The 20,099-nt window shown below is 41.3% G+C and overlaps 1 protein-coding gene across 8 annotated transcripts in view; it reads right to left on the minus strand.

The window, feature by feature from the left end:
- Positions 1-20,099, minus strand: part of LOC102237216 (traf2 and NCK-interacting protein kinase-like) — a 49,967-nt gene that overhangs the window by 18,949 nt on the left and 10,919 nt on the right. For all 8 annotated transcript variants that reach the window (XM_023326142.1, XM_023326140.1, XM_023326139.1 and 5 more), the window contains exons 3-13: positions 8,408-8,464; positions 8,175-8,300; positions 7,959-8,069; positions 7,760-7,850; positions 7,548-7,678; positions 6,076-6,130; positions 5,043-5,121; positions 4,798-4,973; positions 4,652-4,718; positions 3,653-3,851; positions 3,302-3,418 (exon numbers count right to left, since the gene is read on the minus strand). In XM_023326142.1, coding sequence (XP_023181910.1) covers positions 3,302-3,418; positions 3,653-3,851; positions 4,652-4,718; positions 4,798-4,973; positions 5,043-5,121; positions 6,076-6,130; positions 7,548-7,678; positions 7,760-7,850; positions 7,959-8,069; positions 8,175-8,300; positions 8,408-8,464 — 1,209 coding nt within the window. The remainder of the gene's footprint in view (positions 1-3,301; positions 3,419-3,652; positions 3,852-4,651; positions 4,719-4,797; positions 4,974-5,042; positions 5,122-6,075; positions 6,131-7,547; positions 7,679-7,759; positions 7,851-7,958; positions 8,070-8,174; positions 8,301-8,407; positions 8,465-20,099) is intronic.

Genomic DNA, 20,099 nt, shown 5'->3' on the forward strand with positions numbered 1-20,099 from the left:
TTTTATTATCTTAAATAAAACCTTCAGGCTAAATGTTGTGCTCTTAGATATTATTTTATAAATCAAATCTAAACACTTTTACTCTGTGTACCACGTTACATCAATCAGTCCCTCCAGTTTATTTCCAGAAATTCACAAAAACAATCAACAGATTCCCACTTTTTTCTGCATTTATTGTAAATTTTCCATAAAAATGGTCAAAAACGTTCACAAAAACATTGGGGTTATGTGATGCTAACTCCCGCCTGCAGGTGGCAGTATTTCTTACTTCCACTCCACTGCTGCCTCAGTCATGTTTATCATTATACGAAAGCCTAAATATTAAATATTTCTAAAATAGATGCATAAATCACAAAATCCTGAAATCTTGGAGGAACTGATCAGCTTGAAAAGATGTTTGTTATTATTTAATTTAGCATCAAGTTTTACTGAAATTAATTCACAGAAAATGCCCCAAACACCCCAGAGTTTATTTTCTCAACATTCAGTAATTTTTAAAATTATTTTTACATCATGGACATTTTAAAATTTAAGTAACATTTTTAATTAAATGCAACAGCAGTCATACTTCTGTTGAACGGTTTATGACTCCAAGGCGACCCAAAGAAGAACGTTGCGCTCTGTTCATGAAATGAATTATGTATTTATTTGAAGTTATTCAGATATTATTATATTATTAAATCATAACAAGACGAAAGAAGCTAACGAAAGGAAAGCTAACTGCTAGTTTCAGGTATTATTTACGCGCCTGGCTGCAGAAGTCTGACGCTCGTCTTCTTGAAATGACGTAAAATCGGATAAAATGCGACGTGACGGTTCAGATTGCTTTGAAAACAATCAGGATTTAGTTCCACATACGGAAGCGGCTTTATTCTGGATTTTTGAGATTAAAATAATCGGAATTAGGCCGAATGTAGAACAATGTGAAGCTTTCAGACCTAAGACTGTCAAACACGGTGGTGGCAGCAAAATGCTGTGGGGCTGTTTTACTTTAACGTGAACGAGGATTACTGTGAATTTCTTTCAAAACCAAAAGTGGTCAAAACCCAATTTGAGGGACAAAGCAGGCGAACATTTAGCTTCTGGAATAAAAACCTTTAGAGCGTGACCTCAGTCTTATTAAATATTAAATCATTTCTCTTTACAGTAAAACCAACCAATTTAGATGAACTTCACCAGTCCTACCAACTAGAGCCGTTAAACATCCAGCCAGAATTAAACCAGAAGCTTGTGTTGTCTGTTCTACTCTGGAGATTCTAGGAAAACCGTTTGGATCCACTTCCTGTTGGTAAAATATTTCAGTAATTCATTCTGTTGTTGTTTTACAGGTTATTACCTGCTGGATCACATGTGACACTTTCAGATTTATTTATGTTAGAAAAAGTCGTGAAGAGTCCAGATCTGCAGAGCAGTGGTGTCCAAAGTGTGGGTTGGGGGCCATTTGTGGCCCTTGAAATGGTTTCATTCGGCCCACAAAAACAATTGTTTTGAACAAAATGGAAAACAACTGATGACCCAAAAAAGTCTGTTTTTCTTTTTTATAAGGCAACAGTCCAGATTCCTCTGTAAGTTTAGGATCTTTAGTGATTTACAGATTTAACTAAATATTGGTTTATTTTTGAGCAGGTAGAAGAATTATAATTTTAGCCTTTTTATTTAATGAATTTGACCAGTTTTGGCCCCAGGGCACCAGGTTTGGACTCCCCAGCTCTGGATGTTCCTTCCTGAAGGTCCCAACACCAGAACTGAGTAGCAGAACCGGTCCTGGCGGATCGGGCCTCAGAACCAGCCGTGTGTGGCGTGTTACCAGCAGTAAGGCTTGCTCCTGCAGGAGCTGCTGCTGCAGGATCTCCAGCTGCCTCTGCTCCTCCTCCAGCTGCCTACGGATATACTCCTAGCCAATCAGAGCGCAGAGCACGCATCGGGCGCGGCCAATCAGAGAGCGACCAGGCGGGACAGAAGCCAATCAGAGCCCCAGGCAACCAGTGACATCAGCAGAGCAGGAAATAGTGGAGGGGAAAATAGAAAGAAGGAGGGCAGACAAAAGTAGATTCATAAAGGAGTGTTAAATTAGAGAGTTATTCAGAAACAGATGAAAAATAAAATGAGCGAAGCAGCAGGGGGCTGTAATTAGCAGAGCAGAGCAGCATGCTCGTAATAAAACAGTCGAGCTGAAATCAGCTTTGGAGAAGAAGAAGTTATGATCTGAAACAGTGAATGTTAATGACGCATAGCTGCAGAAAAGCTCCGTTCCTCTTCCCTCTCACAGCAGTCTGAATCTCGCTGCGACCTCAGACTCGTTATTTAACAAACGGATTCAGCAGAAAACATCTTCGTCTTTCAGCATCTTTAGAGTCAGGACTGGTTCTAACAGCTGCTGTTAGGGATTTCATGTTGGGTTTTACACTTTGTGACCAAAACGGTCAGGAAAACATCCGACCTGTGTTACACAATGTTCTTAAAATCAATAATGCTGGTTTTACTGGTCAAATACCAGTGATACTAGCATCCTTATCTCATAGCTAACATGCTAACAGTAACACAATCCCTGGCATTTTACTGGCAAACCATGCTAACAGCAATAGTTGAATCCTAATGCTACTATAAATATGCTAATGCTAATATTACTTTTGCAATACCAACAATAATATTAGCATCCTGCTGTTCATATTAGCATGCTAATGCTAGCAAAAATACTATACCAATTATGGCCAGAGCACCATAACAATATTAGAATAATAATGTTAACAGTAATTGCTAATAGTAAAATGCTAATGCTGTTTTTAGCATTGTAGTACCAGGGCCCTCATCGTTGTCATCTCAGTGCTAGCATGCTAACAATAACGCCATCAACACTATTCAAGGTATTACATTATTTGAATCCTAATACTAAAATTAATATTCTGATGCAAATGCTAATATTACAATGCTAATGCTACTGCCTTAGCACACCAACTGCTATTGATTTACTAGTAATTTTACGACTTTCTTCTGGTAACATTGTGTCATTATCTTTATATTGTTATGACTTCATAATTTTAAAATCTAGCTATAAAGTACTATCAGTTCCTTTAACTTAGGTTTTTATTTTTTCTAAGCACTGAAATTTGAGTCATTTAGATTCTGATGTAATTGTAACTTTTTGTAAGACTGCGAATCAGTGAAACATTAATTTATAACAAAACTTAAAGGTTTTGTAATAAGACCTGCTGTACCTCGTGGCTCTTAGAGGATAATAACTCTAACTTTCATGCCTGGGATGCTTTTCGTCCTCAGGTCGATCAGCCAGGTGTGTTCCTACCTGCTCTCTCTCTGCGTGCCTCCTCTCCTCCTCCCGGCGGAGCTGCTCCATCTCCTCGTAGCGCCTCCTTTGGTCCCGCTCCTGCTGCTTCCTCAGCTCCCGCTCCCGGCGCTGCTGCTGTGGGTGGGAAGGTTTTCACAGCACAGGGTCAGCTGTGTGTTTGTCTCTGAGGCTTTCTGATTCGCTGAGGCGCCAACAACACAGGTGTGTTTTCTCCAGCATCTGAGGCGGCTTTCCACAAATTAAAATAGCAGCAGGCGACCAGTAATTGGGCTCATTTGTCTTGTGTTAGGATTATGAGTTTTTTATGTGGAACATCTATTATTAGCCGGATTTAAAACGTGAAGCTACCTCCTCCAGCCGCCGCCGCTGCTCCTTCTGCTCCTCGATGCGTTTCTGCCTCTCAGCCAGTAGTTGGCGCTTGTGCTCCTCGTTCTGCTGCTGCTCCAGCTGCTGGCGCCGGATCAGCTCCGAGCGCTCCTTATTGGCCAGCTGGAGGCGCAGGAAGTCCCGCCTCAGAGTCGACTCTCCGGGAATGTTGATGATTGAGCTGAAACATTAAGAAATGAAAACACAAAAACACTTTACTGTCTGAAACAGGATCCTACATTATTATTAATGACAGTGTATGAATTTTACCACCTGCATTAATGGCGTCTGAATCCGACAGTCAGCTGGATTCAATCTGAGTTTAGTTTTCTCTGACTCTGATTCCTGAGTTTCACTCTCAGTTATTTAATCAGTCCATCCAAAAAACGTGCAATGTTTTTTAATGGTATCACTCCCTACCAATTTTAATAATAAACTAATTTTTCAGTAACACTTTATTTGAAAGTTGTGCGTTAGACTGACATGATCCTCTCAAAAACATGAAGGAGTCTTTCATGAATGTCTACGACTATCATAAAGTGTCATTTGGTAAAAAATGACACTTTTACTGCAAAGTTGAACTAAAAGTTGCATTAAAAGTTTATTTAAACTTGGATTTATTTGGTAAATAGTGACACTTTATATGCAAAATTACATTAAACTTGCATTAAAAATGTCAACTTTGTCTTAAAAGTATCATTATTTACTTTGTTTCCCATTTTTCTCAGTGTTTGAGCCAAATGAAGGAGAACATTAGTCTGCAGGCTGTAAATAAGGTTTTTAATTTCACCTTATGTGTCTGGAAATCAGATAAAACTGATGATTATTTACACTTTTCACACACAGTAAGTAATGCTAGCTCGGCTAACGATGCTAACATGTTAACTTTGTAATCCAGACACTCTGGTTTAATCTGGTTCTTGGCTGTAATCTGAGGCAGGTGGAATGTTTTTCTGCATCAGATCCAGACTTCGTTCCTACCTGGGCTCTCCGATGTCCCGCTCTTCATCCTCTTCCTCGCTCCCGCTGTACTCATACTCCGTCTCATCTGTGAGGAAAACCCACATGTTAGCGTTTTAGGCGCCGCAGGGTCACGGCGGGTCGCGGCGGGTCGATCGGAGCCTCACCTCTCTCTCCCCGCCTCTTCTTGGTCCGGTCGATGTGGTCCTTCAGCTGGATTCGGACCTGCCGCTCGTTGGGCAGGTCTCTGATGTAGGGGTGCTTCAGCAGCTGCTCGGTGCTCGGCCGCTGGCTGTGGCTCTTCACCAGGCAGCTCTCGATGAACGACTGGAACTTCTTGGACCTGCGGAACCGACCCGGTTCAGGATCCGGGAGGAAAGTACAAACTCTGAAACGCTTTTAAGACACTCACCACTTCTTTGACTTGAGCCTCGGCGCCGGGTTTCTGGGGATGAGGAAGAGCGCTCTCATCGGATGCATGTCACACAGAGCTGAGGAGGGAAGGAGGCAAGGAGAGAGGAGGAAAGGAGAGAGGAGGCAAGGAGAGAGGAGAGAGGAGGAAAGGAAAGAGGAGGAAAGGAGGCAAGGAGAGAGGAGAGAGGAGGAAAGGAAAGAGGAAAGAGGAGGAAAGGAGGCAAGGAGAGAGGAGAGAGGAGGAAAGGAAAGAGGAGGAAAGGAGGCAAGGAGAGAGGAGAGAGGAGGAAAGGAAAGAGGAAAGAGGAGGAAAGGAAAGAGGAGGAAAGGAGGCAGGAGAGAGGAGAGAGGAGGAAAGGAGAGAGGAGAGAGGAGGAAAGGAAAGAGGAGGAAAGGAGGCAAGGAGAGAGGAGAGAGGAGGAAAGGAAAGAGGAAAGAGGAGGAAAGGAGGCAAGGAGAGAGGAAAGAGGAGGAAAGGAGAGAGGAGGCAAGGAGAGAGGAGAGAGGAGGAAAGGAAAGAGGAGGAAAGGAGGCAAGGAGAGAGGAGAGAGGAGGAAAGGAAAGAGGAAAGAGGAGGAAAGGAGGCAAGGAGAGAGGAAAGAGGAGGAAAGGAAAGAGGAAAGAAGAGGAAAGGAGGCAAGGAGAGAAGAGAGAGGAGGAAAGGAGGCAAGGAGAGAGGAGGTAAAGAGAGAAGAGAGAGGAGTGAGGAGGCAAGGAGAGAAAAAAGGAAAGGAAACAGGAAATGTTAAAACAAATATCCAAAAGGAAAGGAAAAAATTGCATAAACACAAACAGATGTGATTACGAGGCATAAAAATAAAGTATTTAAGTGAAAGAATATAAATGATGGAAAAAGATGGAAGGGACAGAATGATAAGGAAAGGAAACATAAAGTAAATATAGGAAAGTAAAGAGAAAAGAATTGATGAATGAAAAATCCAAAGTGAAAATGTAAAATTAATAGGATGTAATTATTGTTTCTGAGACAAACTGTGCGGCTCGTCAGCTGATGGGAGTGTAATCTCACTTACGTGGAGCTCCCTCTGCCATCTCTATGGCTGTGATGCCGAGCGACCACAGATCACTCTGCAGAGACACAAACACATCCTCACAACGTGTTACCCACTCAACACCTCCAGCCTCTGAGAGACGGCTGCAGGGTCCCTGTACTCGTCAAGCGGTAAAAATACAGACAGAGACCAAACCCATCTGCCCAGTTCTGCCTCCGTTTCCACACAATCACAGTTCCTGAGTTTAGCTTCAGCCGCTCGATGACTGGGAGACAAACTCAGGCCTCCTGACTCGCTAAACCCTGGAGGGTCGCAGGGTCATCCTCCACCGGCTTGTTCTGTCCCCATTACTGCACATCCGTCAACCTGCAACCAGCAACCAGGTACCAGCAACCAGCTACCAGCTACCAGCTACCAGCAACCAGCGCAGACAGATCTGTTTCTGCCTGTTTCCTCTGTTTCTGCCTGTTTCCCCTGTTTCTGCCTGTTTCCCCTGTTTCTGCCTGTTTCCCCTGTTTCTGCCTGTTTCCCCTGTTTCTGCCTGTTTCCCCTGTTTCTGCCTGTTTCCCCTGTTTCTGCCTGTTTCCTCTGTTTCTGTCTGTCCGGTGGAATAATCCGGGAATCCAGAAACCAACAGATGTGACATTTTTCTGAAGGTCACTTTTCAATCCTCCTTCACAGCTACAAGGAGTCTGATTACGTGACTGACGAGGTGTTGAATTTTATTGGCTGGAAGCAAAAGAGTAAAAATAAAATCCAATATAATAAGAGGCATTTTCCAGTTTACACGGAAGCCTGACTGTCCCGTCTATCAGAGTTAAAGAGAACGACAGAGTTACTAAAGGCTCTCATCAGGATCAGAACCTTAAAGGTTCAAAGTCTGAAAAAGGTTTGAGGTTTTTAATACATCAATCAATCAAATTTTATTTGTGTAGCACATTTCAGCAGCAAGGCATTTCAAAGTGATTTTCATCATAAAAACACAAAGTCATGCAACATAGAATCAGCAATCAAAACACGACATGAAGTCAGGTGTGATTGTTAAATTGATAATTGATTACGTTTCAAATCAACTCTGAACAGGTGGGTTTTAGTTGAGATTTAAAGGAAGTCAGTGTTTCAGCTGTTTTACAGTTTTCTGGAAGTTTGTTCCAGATTTGTGGAGCATAGAAGCTGAATCTGAACTCAAATGATTTAAGGGACCTCTTACGGTTTAAGGTTCTTTAAAGGTTTGACATCCAACAAAGGCTTGAGGTCAGTTTTAAAGTTAAACGTGTCTTCAAGTAGTTAGAGGATCCTTCCAATCTGTAAGTTTAAGGTTCTCAAAGAACGTAGATCTGAAAAGGTTTGAGGTTCTTTAATGGCTTGAGGTGCCATTAGACCTAAAAACAGATTTTAGGTTTTTCTTTTTTGCAACATTTATTTCTTTGCCGCCCTCACTGAGCTTCACTCCAGATGTTAGATCCAGACCTCACACTCCAACAAGCGCCTACCTTGAAGTCGTACGTGGCGTCCGGGTTCTCATCGCAGGCGATGACCTCCGGGGCCATCCAGTACGGCGTCCCGATGAACGTGTTCCTTCGCCCCACCGTCCGGTCCAGCTGGGCGCTCACACCAAAGTCCACTGTGGAAACACAGACGGTCCTGAAGGAGGCGCAGACCAGGCGCTACGTCACACCCTTCAGCTGTGGGTTCAGTTGCTCACCCAGCTTAACCTCTGCGTTTTCCGTCAGCAGCACGTTCTGCCCCTTTATGTCTCTGTGGATGACTTTGTGCTGGTGGAGGTGAGTTAATCCCTGGAGAAAGATGCAGAGGAAACACCGTTATTCTCTGGTCAAAGTTATAGAAAACCTGGCGCTGCTTCCCTTTACTTTCTGTTTCAGATAGACCAATGAGGTCCTCACCCTGAGGATCTCCCTGCAGATGTAGGCGATCCACTCCTCCTTCAGGGAGTTCCCTTTGGTGTTTTTGATCAGGTCCGTCACAGATCCGGCTCCACAGAACTCCATCACCAGCTGTCAGGGCAACAGAAACACCTCACACACTGAGGAACGCCTCCTGACAGACCAAATCCTAAACAATCCGTAACATTTAACCGGTTTATGAAAACAAACTCCTACCCAAAGCTGGTCGTCCATTCCTGGAGGGTTCTTCTTGATGAAGGCGCCATAATAGGTTGCAATGTTCCTGTGGTGACTGTACTTCTTCAGCATGTTAATCTCAGCTTTAATCTCCTCTTCCTCATCCTGGAGAATGAAAACAAGCACATATAAAGATTCAGATCAAGGCTTTTTTAGAGCTATAAAATCTCCAGAGTGCGGCAGGATTAGCACGCTGGGTGTGTGACACGTACGCCGGTGACGTCCATGACCTTGATGGCAGCAAGCTGGCCTGTTTTGACATGGCGACCCTGATAAAAACACAGACAACAGGGACAAAGTAAATGAAACATTCAGTTATTTTAAATATTTTTGCACTCATGAGTGGTCATCAGTGTGAAAGTCTGTGAGTTTCTGCTGCCAAGCAGGAAAGGAAATATGAAAAAGCTTAAGGAGCGACGATTTATTTCCTGACCCTAAGAAGTCCATCATTCTACAGGGAGGAAGATTATTCAAAAAACGTCCCAAACTGCTATGAGAAAGAATAAAAACAACCAGGAGCTTCATTTCAGACTCTGCTGGCCTCAGTTAGCAGGTTAAGGTTTGTGACAATAAGAAAGTGATGGACAGAAAATCTCAAACCAACCGGTGAAAACGGGTTTAGCTGAACAATACAATACAAAACACTCCCTCCTGCTGATAAACGGTTTTCCTGTAACAGTAAGTTGTTTCTCCACCATTAGCTCATTTAGCAGCAAGTACATGAGGGTGATTGACAGCGCCCAGACCCGCCTCCTGGCTCTGCTTGGTTGTTTTTGGTTCATTTCTCTAGATGACAATAAAAACTCATTGAGGAGGTTCAGGAGGTCGATCTTTTCACAGATTATCTGTCTCATAACAAACTGTCACAAAATGATGGCAGTTTTATCAAATATGTAAAAATAATTTTTTATAGAAGTTTAATTCTGCAGCTTTAACAAATAAATGTAACTCTTATGCTGATTTCTTTGTCAGTGATGGATAACCTATCAATTCCTCCTCTGTTATGACTCATAAATAAAAAAACAGAAATTACATTTTATATTATTTAAGTCATTTTCCTGATTTTATGAATCGTTTCATCCCATTTCTCGTGTTTTTGGTTGAGTTTCTGTGTTTAATTTCGTCGTTGTCGTCGGGTTTCTCTGCCTTTGTGCCGCCAGAGCTCTGAATCATCGGCCACATCTCTCCTTCTCCCAGCAGGACAAACAGCTGAACCAACCGGAGCGTCGCAGGCCGGATTAGGAGCGCAGACCAGAGCGAAGAGCAGCAGCGAAAACAGAGTAAATCATGGATGACAGAGACTCAGCTGTGCAGCTTTTCCTTAACATGAACACGTCACTTTCCACACAGAGGCTGAACGGCCAGACATACAGAAACACATCCGCTGTTTCTGTAACGAGGCGATAAATTCACTTTCTCATCTCCGTCTGACATTTTTCAATATTATATAGCTGTGATAATTTGTGAAAATATTTCCAGGATGTTTATGTTGCTGACTGAGAACAACAATTTAATCTTTGTTCAAATGTAATAGATTTAATATTTGTTCAAATTCACGATGAAAACACGACAAATCTGTAGGACGTAAAAAATCAGAGGTGAAATGAAGAAATGTGAGGCAGAAATGGACGACCTCCTTCAAACGACCAGCGTCATGGAAATGTTACCGTCCGTAACTCGGAACGTTTTCCTTCGAATGGAGAGGATCCCTGGTTCTTTCCGGGACAGAACCATGGCTGAAATCTGCGTTAACCTTCTGAGATCTCTTTGCTTTTCCTCCCCATAGAAAGTACGCCTGGCTCAGTGTTTAACAGCGTCTCATAAATGAAACTATTGCTGCCCCTGACTTTGTAAACTCTTTGTGGTGTTTTTCTTATAGAAAGTGTCTCTAGCTTGTTGTTTTTCCAAAACCCCTGGACAGAGTTGTTTAACTACACTCTTTGTTGTCTTGCCCATAGAAAGTACACCTGGCCTGGGGTTTCTGGATTTAGCCTCATCTCATCTATGAATGTAAACATAAATATTGCTGCCACACTTTGTGTCCTGTTTGCTGTTTGTCTCAAAGAAAGTACTCCTAGCTCAGTGTTTCTGGATTTAGTCATAACAGAGATTTTGCTGCCGCTGGTTTTGTGTCATCTTTATGTTTTTTCTCTAATTCAGTGTTTTTGTTTTTAGCTGCTTCCAGACTCGTTGTCGCTAACGCTAACGCTAGCTCTTTGTTTTCTTCCTAATAGAAAGTAACCCTGCCTCAGTGCTTCTCTGTTTAGCCGTGTCTCATCTTTGCATGAAACAATCAACAGAGGTATCACTGCCTCTGGTTGTGAGTAGTGTTTGTGTTTTGTTTCCTATAGAAAGTGCCGATAGTTCAGTGTTTATGTGTTTAGTTGCTGAGATTTTCATTACATTTGTGTAAACTCTTTGTTTTTCTTTCCTATAGAAAGTAATTCTGGCTTGGTGCTACAGTGTTTAGTTGTCCCTTTAATTAATCATTGACAGCCAGTCCTATAATTGATTTTAATTAAAATAGAAAGTAATCCTGACCCAGTTCTTTTTTCAAGTTGTTTCTTAAAGAGGTAACTTGGTGAAACTTGTCTTCATTGCTTCCTTTCTGCATCCGATCGGTTTTACAGGAAGCAGTTGAGTCGGTTTAGCATCAGACAGCTGAAACGTTGAACCTGAGTGTGTAACGTGAGAGAGGAACAGGAAACCGAAGGAAACAGGCGGAGGGAGGAGAAGAAGAAGAGCCTCTCCGTCCTCCGAGGTGATTTGGGTCCCGTCAGAAACATTCAGCGTCTGATGCAACGCTGAGTAACCGAGACGCCTGTGTGAACGCTCAACTGACCCTGTGTGTGTGTGAGGCATCACGGCCTCCTCACACACACACACACACACACACACACACCCACACACACACACCCACACACACACACACACACACACACGCCTCACGCTGCCATCACTTTGCCTCCTTCGAAGCCTCCCCATTGGCTGGCCCGGCTGCCTGGCCTGTTGCTATGGTTACCGTGAGGAAACGGAGCGTGTGCGGCGAAGTGAATGAATTTCCAGTTTCCCGGCCTCAGCAGCTGCGCTGATTCTGACTCCAGAGTCAGCGGGAAGAAGCTGAGGGTTATCGCTGCTCTCCTGTCTTTAAAAAAAGAACTGGGGATGAACAGGCAGCCGGTCCGGGAACAAAACGGGTCTACAGAACCAGAACCAGAATTACAGTCCAGAACTAAACAACTGAAACGAAACGGAAAGAGCAAATAAAGACAAACCAGTAAATCCTGCAGGGAGCTGATGTGTCTAACATGACGACTATTAAATCCAGTCCGGCTGTCTAGTCAAAGTCCGGTTCGGTTTGTGGAGGTGTGAACGCTAAGCTAACTCTGGTCCAAACCTCGGTCTGGGTTCTGTTTGAATATGAACGCCAACCGGACCAGAGACCGCTCCAAAAGCAGGAAGTGGACTACAGCGCAGGGCATTCTGGGTAAATACAACCAAAGCTAACGTGCTAGCTTAGCCTAGCACTAGCAGCAGAAATGGCTCCTGGTCTTTAGCCAAAGACTAAAGAGAAATCCTCCAACACTAAAATCTGACGCCTCCATCTTGTTTCCATCTGGTGAAGAAGGAAGTTGCGCTCAGAGGTTTCCTTCAGTGGTTCTTGGTGCAGTGCCCCCACAGGCCAGGAGGGGAACAGGTTGCTCAAAGGGTTCAGTTGGTTCGTTCACCAACTGAACCGAGTCTACCAGACTAACAGGTGTGAACGAAAGGAATCAACAAAGAAGCTCAGCAAATTCACAGCAGGAGACGAACAAAAACAAGCAGAACAAACAAAAAATGTTCAACAAAAATAAATGTTAGAAGTTAAAACAAGCATATTTATCTTGCTCCTCTTTTTCCTTTTGAGTATTTTTCAAGCAAACTGAGATATTTGAACTAGAATCTAAACAAAACGCTTGTAAGATTTTGTGTTTTTGCAGTGCAAACCACCAGAAGTTACAAGTGAACAAAGTGAATGAACTAAAAGTGAAAACGTCTTTAGATACAACAACGACTCACATCTTCAGGTTAGGAGCCGTTTTGTCTCAGGATTCACAGACTGGAGTTAAAAAGCAAAATATTCTGGAAAAGGTGAATATATGGAGAGAAATAAGTGGAAAAAACTGGAAAAGTTTGGAAAATTATTGATCTGGATCACAGGAAACTCTGGCTGCTTGGAAAATACAAATATTTAAAACATTTATGTCTGCAACAAATGATTATTTATAAATCAATTACTCTATTGATTCTTCTAACAGTTAATAGATTAATCAGATAAGAAAACTGCCACATTCTGCTAATTTGTCATGTAAATTTTTCTATGCAATGTTATAAATACATTAAGAGATGCTGATTATTTATTTATTAACTGATTAATAACTGGATGCAAAAGGTGATTAATAGGAGATTTTTACAGGTCAATCTAAAACTACGTTACTCTAGGAGATTTTCTGAGTAAAACATATTTCCAGACAAAGAAGTTTTTATTTAATCCTAAATGGAAACTGTTAAGATTTTTCTGTAGTTTTGGTTTAATTATTGCTCTGAGTTTGTTTCAGTAAATGGCCTTTGGTCAGTTTGTATACTCCAGTTAATTATGTGATTAGTAAATTAGTTGAAGATTATTTGAATAATCAATTCATCGTGATAAATCAGATTAACTGTTTACTAAATGGAAATGCAGAAGCCATAAAAACATTGCAGATCATTAAAGATAATATGTCATAATTGTATGATTTATTGTCTTTAAAGAGGTTAAACCCATAAGCACCTGGGCTGGATGTGGATTTGGGAGGGATTTTCTCACCCAGGTGGGTGTGTGAAGCGACTCCTCGGGCTGCAGGTTAAGTGTGTGAAGCGCGGCTGTGACTGCAGGACGAATGGCAGCGATCCGCCGCGATGAAGCAATAAAAGGAGCGGCAGATAAAGCCGGCCAGATGAGAGGAAGCGATGATATCTCAGAGAGCCTCTTTGTTTTGCTATCGCTTTTCCCCCGACACGCCGAACGGCCAGACTATCTCCCAGAGGTGACGCTCAGCTCCCAGTGCGTGTGTGTGTGTGTGTGTGTGTGTGTGTGTGTGTGTGTGTGTGTGTGTGTGGCGGAGATTAAGGCAAAGGAGAGAAGAGTGTCTGTATATATGCAGCGAGGGGGCGATAAAGATAGAGCCGGGGTGAGAACGGGGGGAGGTGGATGGTTCTGCTGTAGCCTGAGGCATAAAAACACACCTCAGGTCCCGGATCCAGGCGTGCCGCGCATTCCTGACCCAGACACAAGCCTGGACACATGCAGGCGGGTCGGAGCAGCACCAGCCGGGTTCAGCTTCATGACTGAACCCGGCTCAGAGAAATCCAACCTGTACTCTCTAAATTAAAATATATTGGTAGTAATATTTTACTTATCAAAATCAGGCAGTGCAGTGCAGTGCCTCACCTGAGGGGGCGCTGTGCCACACAAAGTGAATGAAGCAGGCAGTTGGTGGCAGCTTGTTGCTGTTCTCTTACAGACATGTTGCAGCGTGACGTCATGTGCAGAAGGTCCCACAGAAAGCTGCTGGCTGATCATGACTAGCATTGATGTTAGCTGTTAACATAACGAGCTAAAGCTTAAATGTACGGATGAAATATAAAATAAAAAGGGACTCAGTGCTTTGCTACTAATAGTCAACAATACAACAACTAGATAATAACATTAGGAAACAGTTTTAATTTAAAAACAGCGAGGGACAGGGAAGTAAGTCAGTTATGAAAACCTTAACATGTAGATGTGCTGCGTAATTTTCTGTGTTTCTATTCATCAATAGAGTAGGTGTTTAAATTAGCTAATTTGATTAGTTAATTTAGCTAGTAGCATTGGTAGCTAATCTACCTCATTGATCAGTTATTAATAATCGCAAAAACAACATCAAGCCTGAAAACATAAAACTGTAACGACTGAATGTTATGTTCGTTGTGTTGGAAATGTTTGAGTGTTGTTTTGGTGTTGAATCCTGAAACATATTGGGTTGTTGTCGGTTGCTATGGGAACGAGTCTGTGTGTAACGTGGGCAACACAGAGAGCAAGAAAAACGAAGAGTACGAGCGGTTTTGAGTTGATCTTCAATGGTTTTTCTGCGTTATTTTGCTGTTTATTCCTGGAAATTCTGAGCACAACACTGGAAGGAAAAAACTCTTTTAAGGTTAAGGTTGTCAAAGTCGAGCTAGCATAACTAAACTACTTCCCGGTCCCTTCCTTTTTTAATTAAAACCTTTTCTTGTCCTTGGTATCTAGTTGTCTTAATGTTGACAATTAGCAGCAAAGCACTGCTTCCCTTTTTCTTTTATATATCAGCTGTACATTTAAGCTTTAGCAGGTTATGTTGACAACTTTACAGCTAAAGAAAATGCTAATGCATCGTTAGCGAACAGCTTTTTGCAGGATCTTCCCCTCGTGACGTCACACTGCAATATCACCAATATACTAGTTTGATTACACGTGTTCTTCATATGCTGACGTTCCACAGTCTGTCTAATGTTTAATGAATGTCTGACATATCCAGTCTTTCTGATAGGGGGCAGTGCTGAGCTCGTTATGACACAACAGGCCACAGATTCTCTTCTTCTACGCTTTTAAAAAACTGAAAACAATCGGAAAATAGAGAAAATACAGAATATAAAAATTCAAGGCTACTCTCCTCTTTTGCTGCCAGATTTTTAAAGAAAAGGCGATTTTAATCTGAAAAGACTAAAAGTAAGCATTTAAATTAAAAAAAAAGAATGTGACCTTATATTAAAAATGATTTTTGTTTTATTGCTGGGATTGGTTAAAGCGTAATTAAAAGACTTGAAATATGAGCTTGTAAATTGGATTTTGGATTTGAGCGTTGTTCCAGTCATGAACGTCTCTGCGTGTCGCTGCTTCACTCCAACGATCCGCCTGGAAACGGAGCGCCTCGTCTAAAACCACCAAACTGGCATTTCAGAAAGTTCAGCCGAGAATAGCAACAGAAAGGCGTCGCCGTCAGCAGCCTGTTGTCGTTTTAAGAACCTGAAAAAGATGCGTGCTCATCAGAATATCAGCTGGAGCATTACGGCATCGCGGCAAACGGCTTTAAAAATACATTTCTGCTGTTTGATACGATCTGGCAGAGGAACAGCTTCCCTGTCCAGGTGAAGCGTTTTGCATGATGTTCACTTGGGAACAAAGATCAGCCTGTGATTAATGTTCTGTATTTCTGGGTTTCTCTCCAAACAGCAGCTCTCCGGGTCAGGCCTGGAGCAACATTTGCATGTTTTTACCTTTCAAATATCAGGAGGGTTTGCATCGTTTCTAAAATATGTAACAAAGTTTGTAGAGGTTAAAAACTAACAGGCCTTTTAGGTTTTTCCATGGGATCAATTCACTGAGTTTCCATCTACCTTTAAATTTCACAATTTGACATTTTTAGAATAAATTTGTTCAATAGAAACACGTCAATTTTGAAGAAACTAGTTTTTCAATAAAATGTTTTGGTGCTAGGATGAGGTGGGTTTATTTCACAGAACTGCAATGGAAACACTTTTCTCATCACACGAGTCACATGATCAACAACAGGATGTTACTACTGGCGAAAACCACAAAGAAGACGACAGGAAGCAGATAGAGGATGATAGCGTAGCGTGTTTTTTAACAACTCATCACATGAATAAACTTAATTTCAACTGCGTTTGTTATTTAGTGGAAATCCTACAATTGCAAAAAATGCTTTTTTTCTTACATTATCATTGACAAAGTTTTGCGCATATTTGTAACAGAAACATAGCTACTACTTCCAAGGTAAATGCACTTATGTAACTCAGATGTAGAACTAACAGGCTACAGCCATAAAAGTCAAAAGTTTCATGTTTCAGGTCATCAAACAAGTTTTAATATTAGACAAAGACATCCTGAGTAAATCCAGAACCCAGTTTTTAAATTATGATTTGAAGTATTCAGGGAAATTATAATTCCCCCCTATATTAAGTTATGAAGTTTTTGGACAGGTGAGTTAAATTTTATGAGTCACACCCAGACATGATTACTGTTAGACATGTAGAAGTGAGAAATCACTAAAACAGAACCTGTCTGACAACAGGAAGGAGGCTGAGAGGATAATTACTGAAAGTTTGTAAATCACAAACTAGATTTTAAATATTCTGGTTTTAGTGTAGAATAATCTAGTCCAAGAGTTTAAACGTTGAAGCTAATTAATGAGGCTCAAGGTTTTGAAAGACAAGGTGGAAATTAGCCGTTAGCCGCCCCTGAAGCTAACATTAGCTCTGTATAATTCAGCATGTTTATGGCTGATGTCATGTTGGGTTACAGTAAACATGTAAAGTCATGTTACGTTACTTACAGATATTATATGCCAATCGTTTTCTTGATAAAGTTTTCTTTAAAGAAAAAAGTACAAGTCGCAGGTTAGCCCAGGCATGCTAGCTGTTAGCCTCTCCAAAGCTAACGTAAGTAGTTCCTTATTTACTGTAATAAGTACAGTAAGTAGTTCATAGTTTAGCTAAATGTTGGAAGGATGGACGAAACAAACCATGTAGTTTAACCTATTAAATTGTTTTAAATTTCTTCATGCTTTCCAGTTTAAGAAGACAATAGAAATATTGATTTATTTTCTCACAGAGGAGACATTCAGGTGAACCAGCAGCAAATCTAAAACCTGTCCAGTTAAAATAAAAACCTAAAGCTGTATGAAGTTGGAGCAGGAATCAGCAGGTTTTCCTGATACACAGAAACTCCAGGAAACTTCTGCTGAAGAGTCCAGAACTTTGTTTGCACTTGTGTCTGGACGGGAATGATTAATGAGTCTTTGAAATACAGGCAGTGATTTAAAAATACTTCACAGATGAATCACACTCCGCTTTCTGTGGTCGGTTTAATTTTTCTCAGTTTGCATCAGGATTGTTTCAGTCCAGGTACCATAAATCTGCCTGAACTCACCTCTCTGAGGCGGATTCCCTGACAGTCTTACAGCTTCTGCTTGTATAATTTGTCTAAAGCAGAAACTTTCAGTGCGACACGACTCAAACAGCTCACATCTTTTAACAGTTTCTCCAGGCGGAAGCTAATAATGTTGTGATCGTTCACAGAAACTTAATCCCAACTGTTGTGTGAACCTGTCGTCTCCGGAAGATCCAGAAATTAATAAAACATCCTGAAATCAGCCCAGAGCGGCGACGGACGGACGCAAAGCGGCCTTCGTCTCAGTTTCTCTGCACAACTCAAACCTCCAGACCTCAAAAACAAACCAGAAACAACATCTGTCAGTTTCCGCCGAGGGATTTTACTTCCCTGGTGTCTCCTCATGCTGTTTCTGCAGCGAGACGCTGAAGGTCAGATGATCCGTCAGCCTTTGAGTTAGAGGGAGCTTTAAAGGGAAGCTGTTTTACTACGAATCTATTCTTAGAAGAGGAAACAGATCATCTTCAGATGGTTCAAAGCGCTTGAGAAATTATCTTAATTGGACCAAATTGAGCAGACAGGAGTCCTTTCTGCTGCTGAGAGACGGATTCTCCAACAATGTCACGATGACGAGTCAGTAGAAATAAACTGAGCAAGAGAAACCGACAGCTGCGAACTACAGGAACTACTCGTTTAAATGAAGAGAAGATACAATGCATTTCTCTGGTTTCTTTGACTAAAACATTTTTTACTAAACTATCATTTTAAAATCTACTGATTCAGAAAAATAATCAGTCTGATTTGGATGTAATTTGGTTCTTATGCGGATCAGAAATCGGTTTCTAAATGTGTTTTCAAGCCTGATAGTGCGATAGATTTGGTTCGACTGATGAGTAACCTGTTCCCCTCCTCGCCTGTGGGGGCGCTGCACTAAAAACCACTGAAAGAAATTACATAAAAACCTCTGAAGAAGACACAGAGCGCAACTTCCTTCCTCACCAAATGAGGAGGCGTCAGATTTTAGCGGTTGGAGGATTTCTCTTTTGACTACGAGCCATTTCTCCTGCTAGCACGAGGCTAGCAGGTTTGTTTTGGTTGTATTTACCCAGAATGCCCTGCACTGTCGTCCACTTCCTGCTTTTGGAGCGGTCTCTGGTCTGCCTGGCGTTCACATATGCATTAGAACCGCAGAAAGAGGTTTATAGTTTTAGTTGATTGTGAATTCACACCTCCACAAACCGAAACAGACTTTGACTAGACAAACGGACAAGAGTTGGACTAAAACAGACCAAACAAGGCTGCTGTGAATGAACACTATTATTATTTAGACATTTTAGAAACGAGTCTTTGATGTGACTCTGCATGACATGCAAATACACGATATGATCTCCTGCAAACTGACAGTTTCACTAAAACCCCATCAGACTCTATGAAGTCCCGGTAAAACATCATCCTGCTTTAGCTAACCGCTGGAGAAACAGGAGACGATTGTTTCAGGAATAAAAACTTCCTGTAGATCAGATGAAAACATGAACTTTGCTGTACGTAGTTCATGTGGATAAATGTGGTCCAGTAAAGTTATTTCTATCAGTGAGTTTGTGCCATTACTAAAGTTGGGTTTAAAATGTAATTAGAGTTAACTAGAATGAAATGGGCTAAAAAATAATGTTTACTTTTTTGCATAGTGTTTGATTTGAGAGATGTTTCTAACTGGTAAAAACTAAAAAAAGACGTATATTACAGTTCTGTTGCAAATTGTGAAACATAAATATCCCGGACAAGCCCCCAAATCCTGAAGGACAGCGTTAAGGGCTCAAAATAAAATGTTTAGGTTTTATTTTGTTCTCATTTTCTTCCACCTCTCAGAGTCATAAATGAAAAAAAAGAAATTTTCTCTCTCCCTCGGTGTTTATGTCATGCTTCACTTCTTCATCTCAGATTTTTATCAGCATGTTTTGGATAGTTTAGTTTTTGTATTTTCTGAACCTAGTTTGTTATCTCGTTGATTTTATTCTTCCGGTTTTGGTTTTTGCTGCCCACACATACCTGGTCTAGTTTCTAATTTCACAATCTGCATTCCTTGGATTGTTATTTCTGTATCGTGCAGTTCGCCTCGAGTCAGGACCCGTTTCTCTTTTAAGCTTCTGGTTTCACCGTTTCATTCGACTGCACAGGAAATTATCTGCTGGATCCATTTATGTTGTGTTTTTAGTTTTTGATGAATTTGAGTTTGGTTAGTTTTCTGAACAGATCTTGAATTAGTTCTAATCATATTTTGTTAATCTGACTTGTCAAATCCAAGTGACTTTATCTTTAGATGTAGATTATTTGCTGAGTAAGAAGAATTATAAAAATGTGATAAAACTGCAGTGATTTCAACAGATATGGAAACAGATTTGCCATTTAATAACCGATCCACATCCATCTCAGTTTACGGTTAAATTATTGTAACAACATATTATCTTCCTTATTAAATCTAAAGGATGAACCACAGCTGACTTTATGATGCTATGACGAGTCTTTGAGCTATTAAATAAAGTTTGTTTGTCCAGAGTAGAGAAGAAAACAGCCTGACCCAGTTAGGAGTGATCTCTGTTGCAAACATTGTTGCACTCGGTTTCATTTGATGCCATTCTGGACAAACAGGCGAGAGCAACGAGGCGACATGTAACAATCTAGAGATAACATTCATACATGGAGCCAGGATGTTCTGTCCTAATCTCACATTTCCACAATGAAAGTTATCCAGTGCTGCTGATACAAACCAAAATAAAACCTTTTCTTTGGTGTTTAGGTGGAGCTGATTACCTAAATAACATTAAATAAGAGTTTGTAATAGAAATCCTGTTTTATAAATCCAGAGGCGTCTATAATTTATTTGCATTCACCTCAGGAAGTGTATAATTGCCCCTATGATTGCACTCACAACTAGCCACTTATAATCTTTAGTTCATTTA

Source organism: Xiphophorus maculatus, chromosome 21 (genome assembly GCF_002775205.1).
Source record: "Xiphophorus maculatus strain JP 163 A chromosome 21, X_maculatus-5.0-male, whole genome shotgun sequence".
Lineage (NCBI taxonomy): Eukaryota > Metazoa > Chordata > Actinopteri > Cyprinodontiformes > Poeciliidae > Xiphophorus > Xiphophorus maculatus.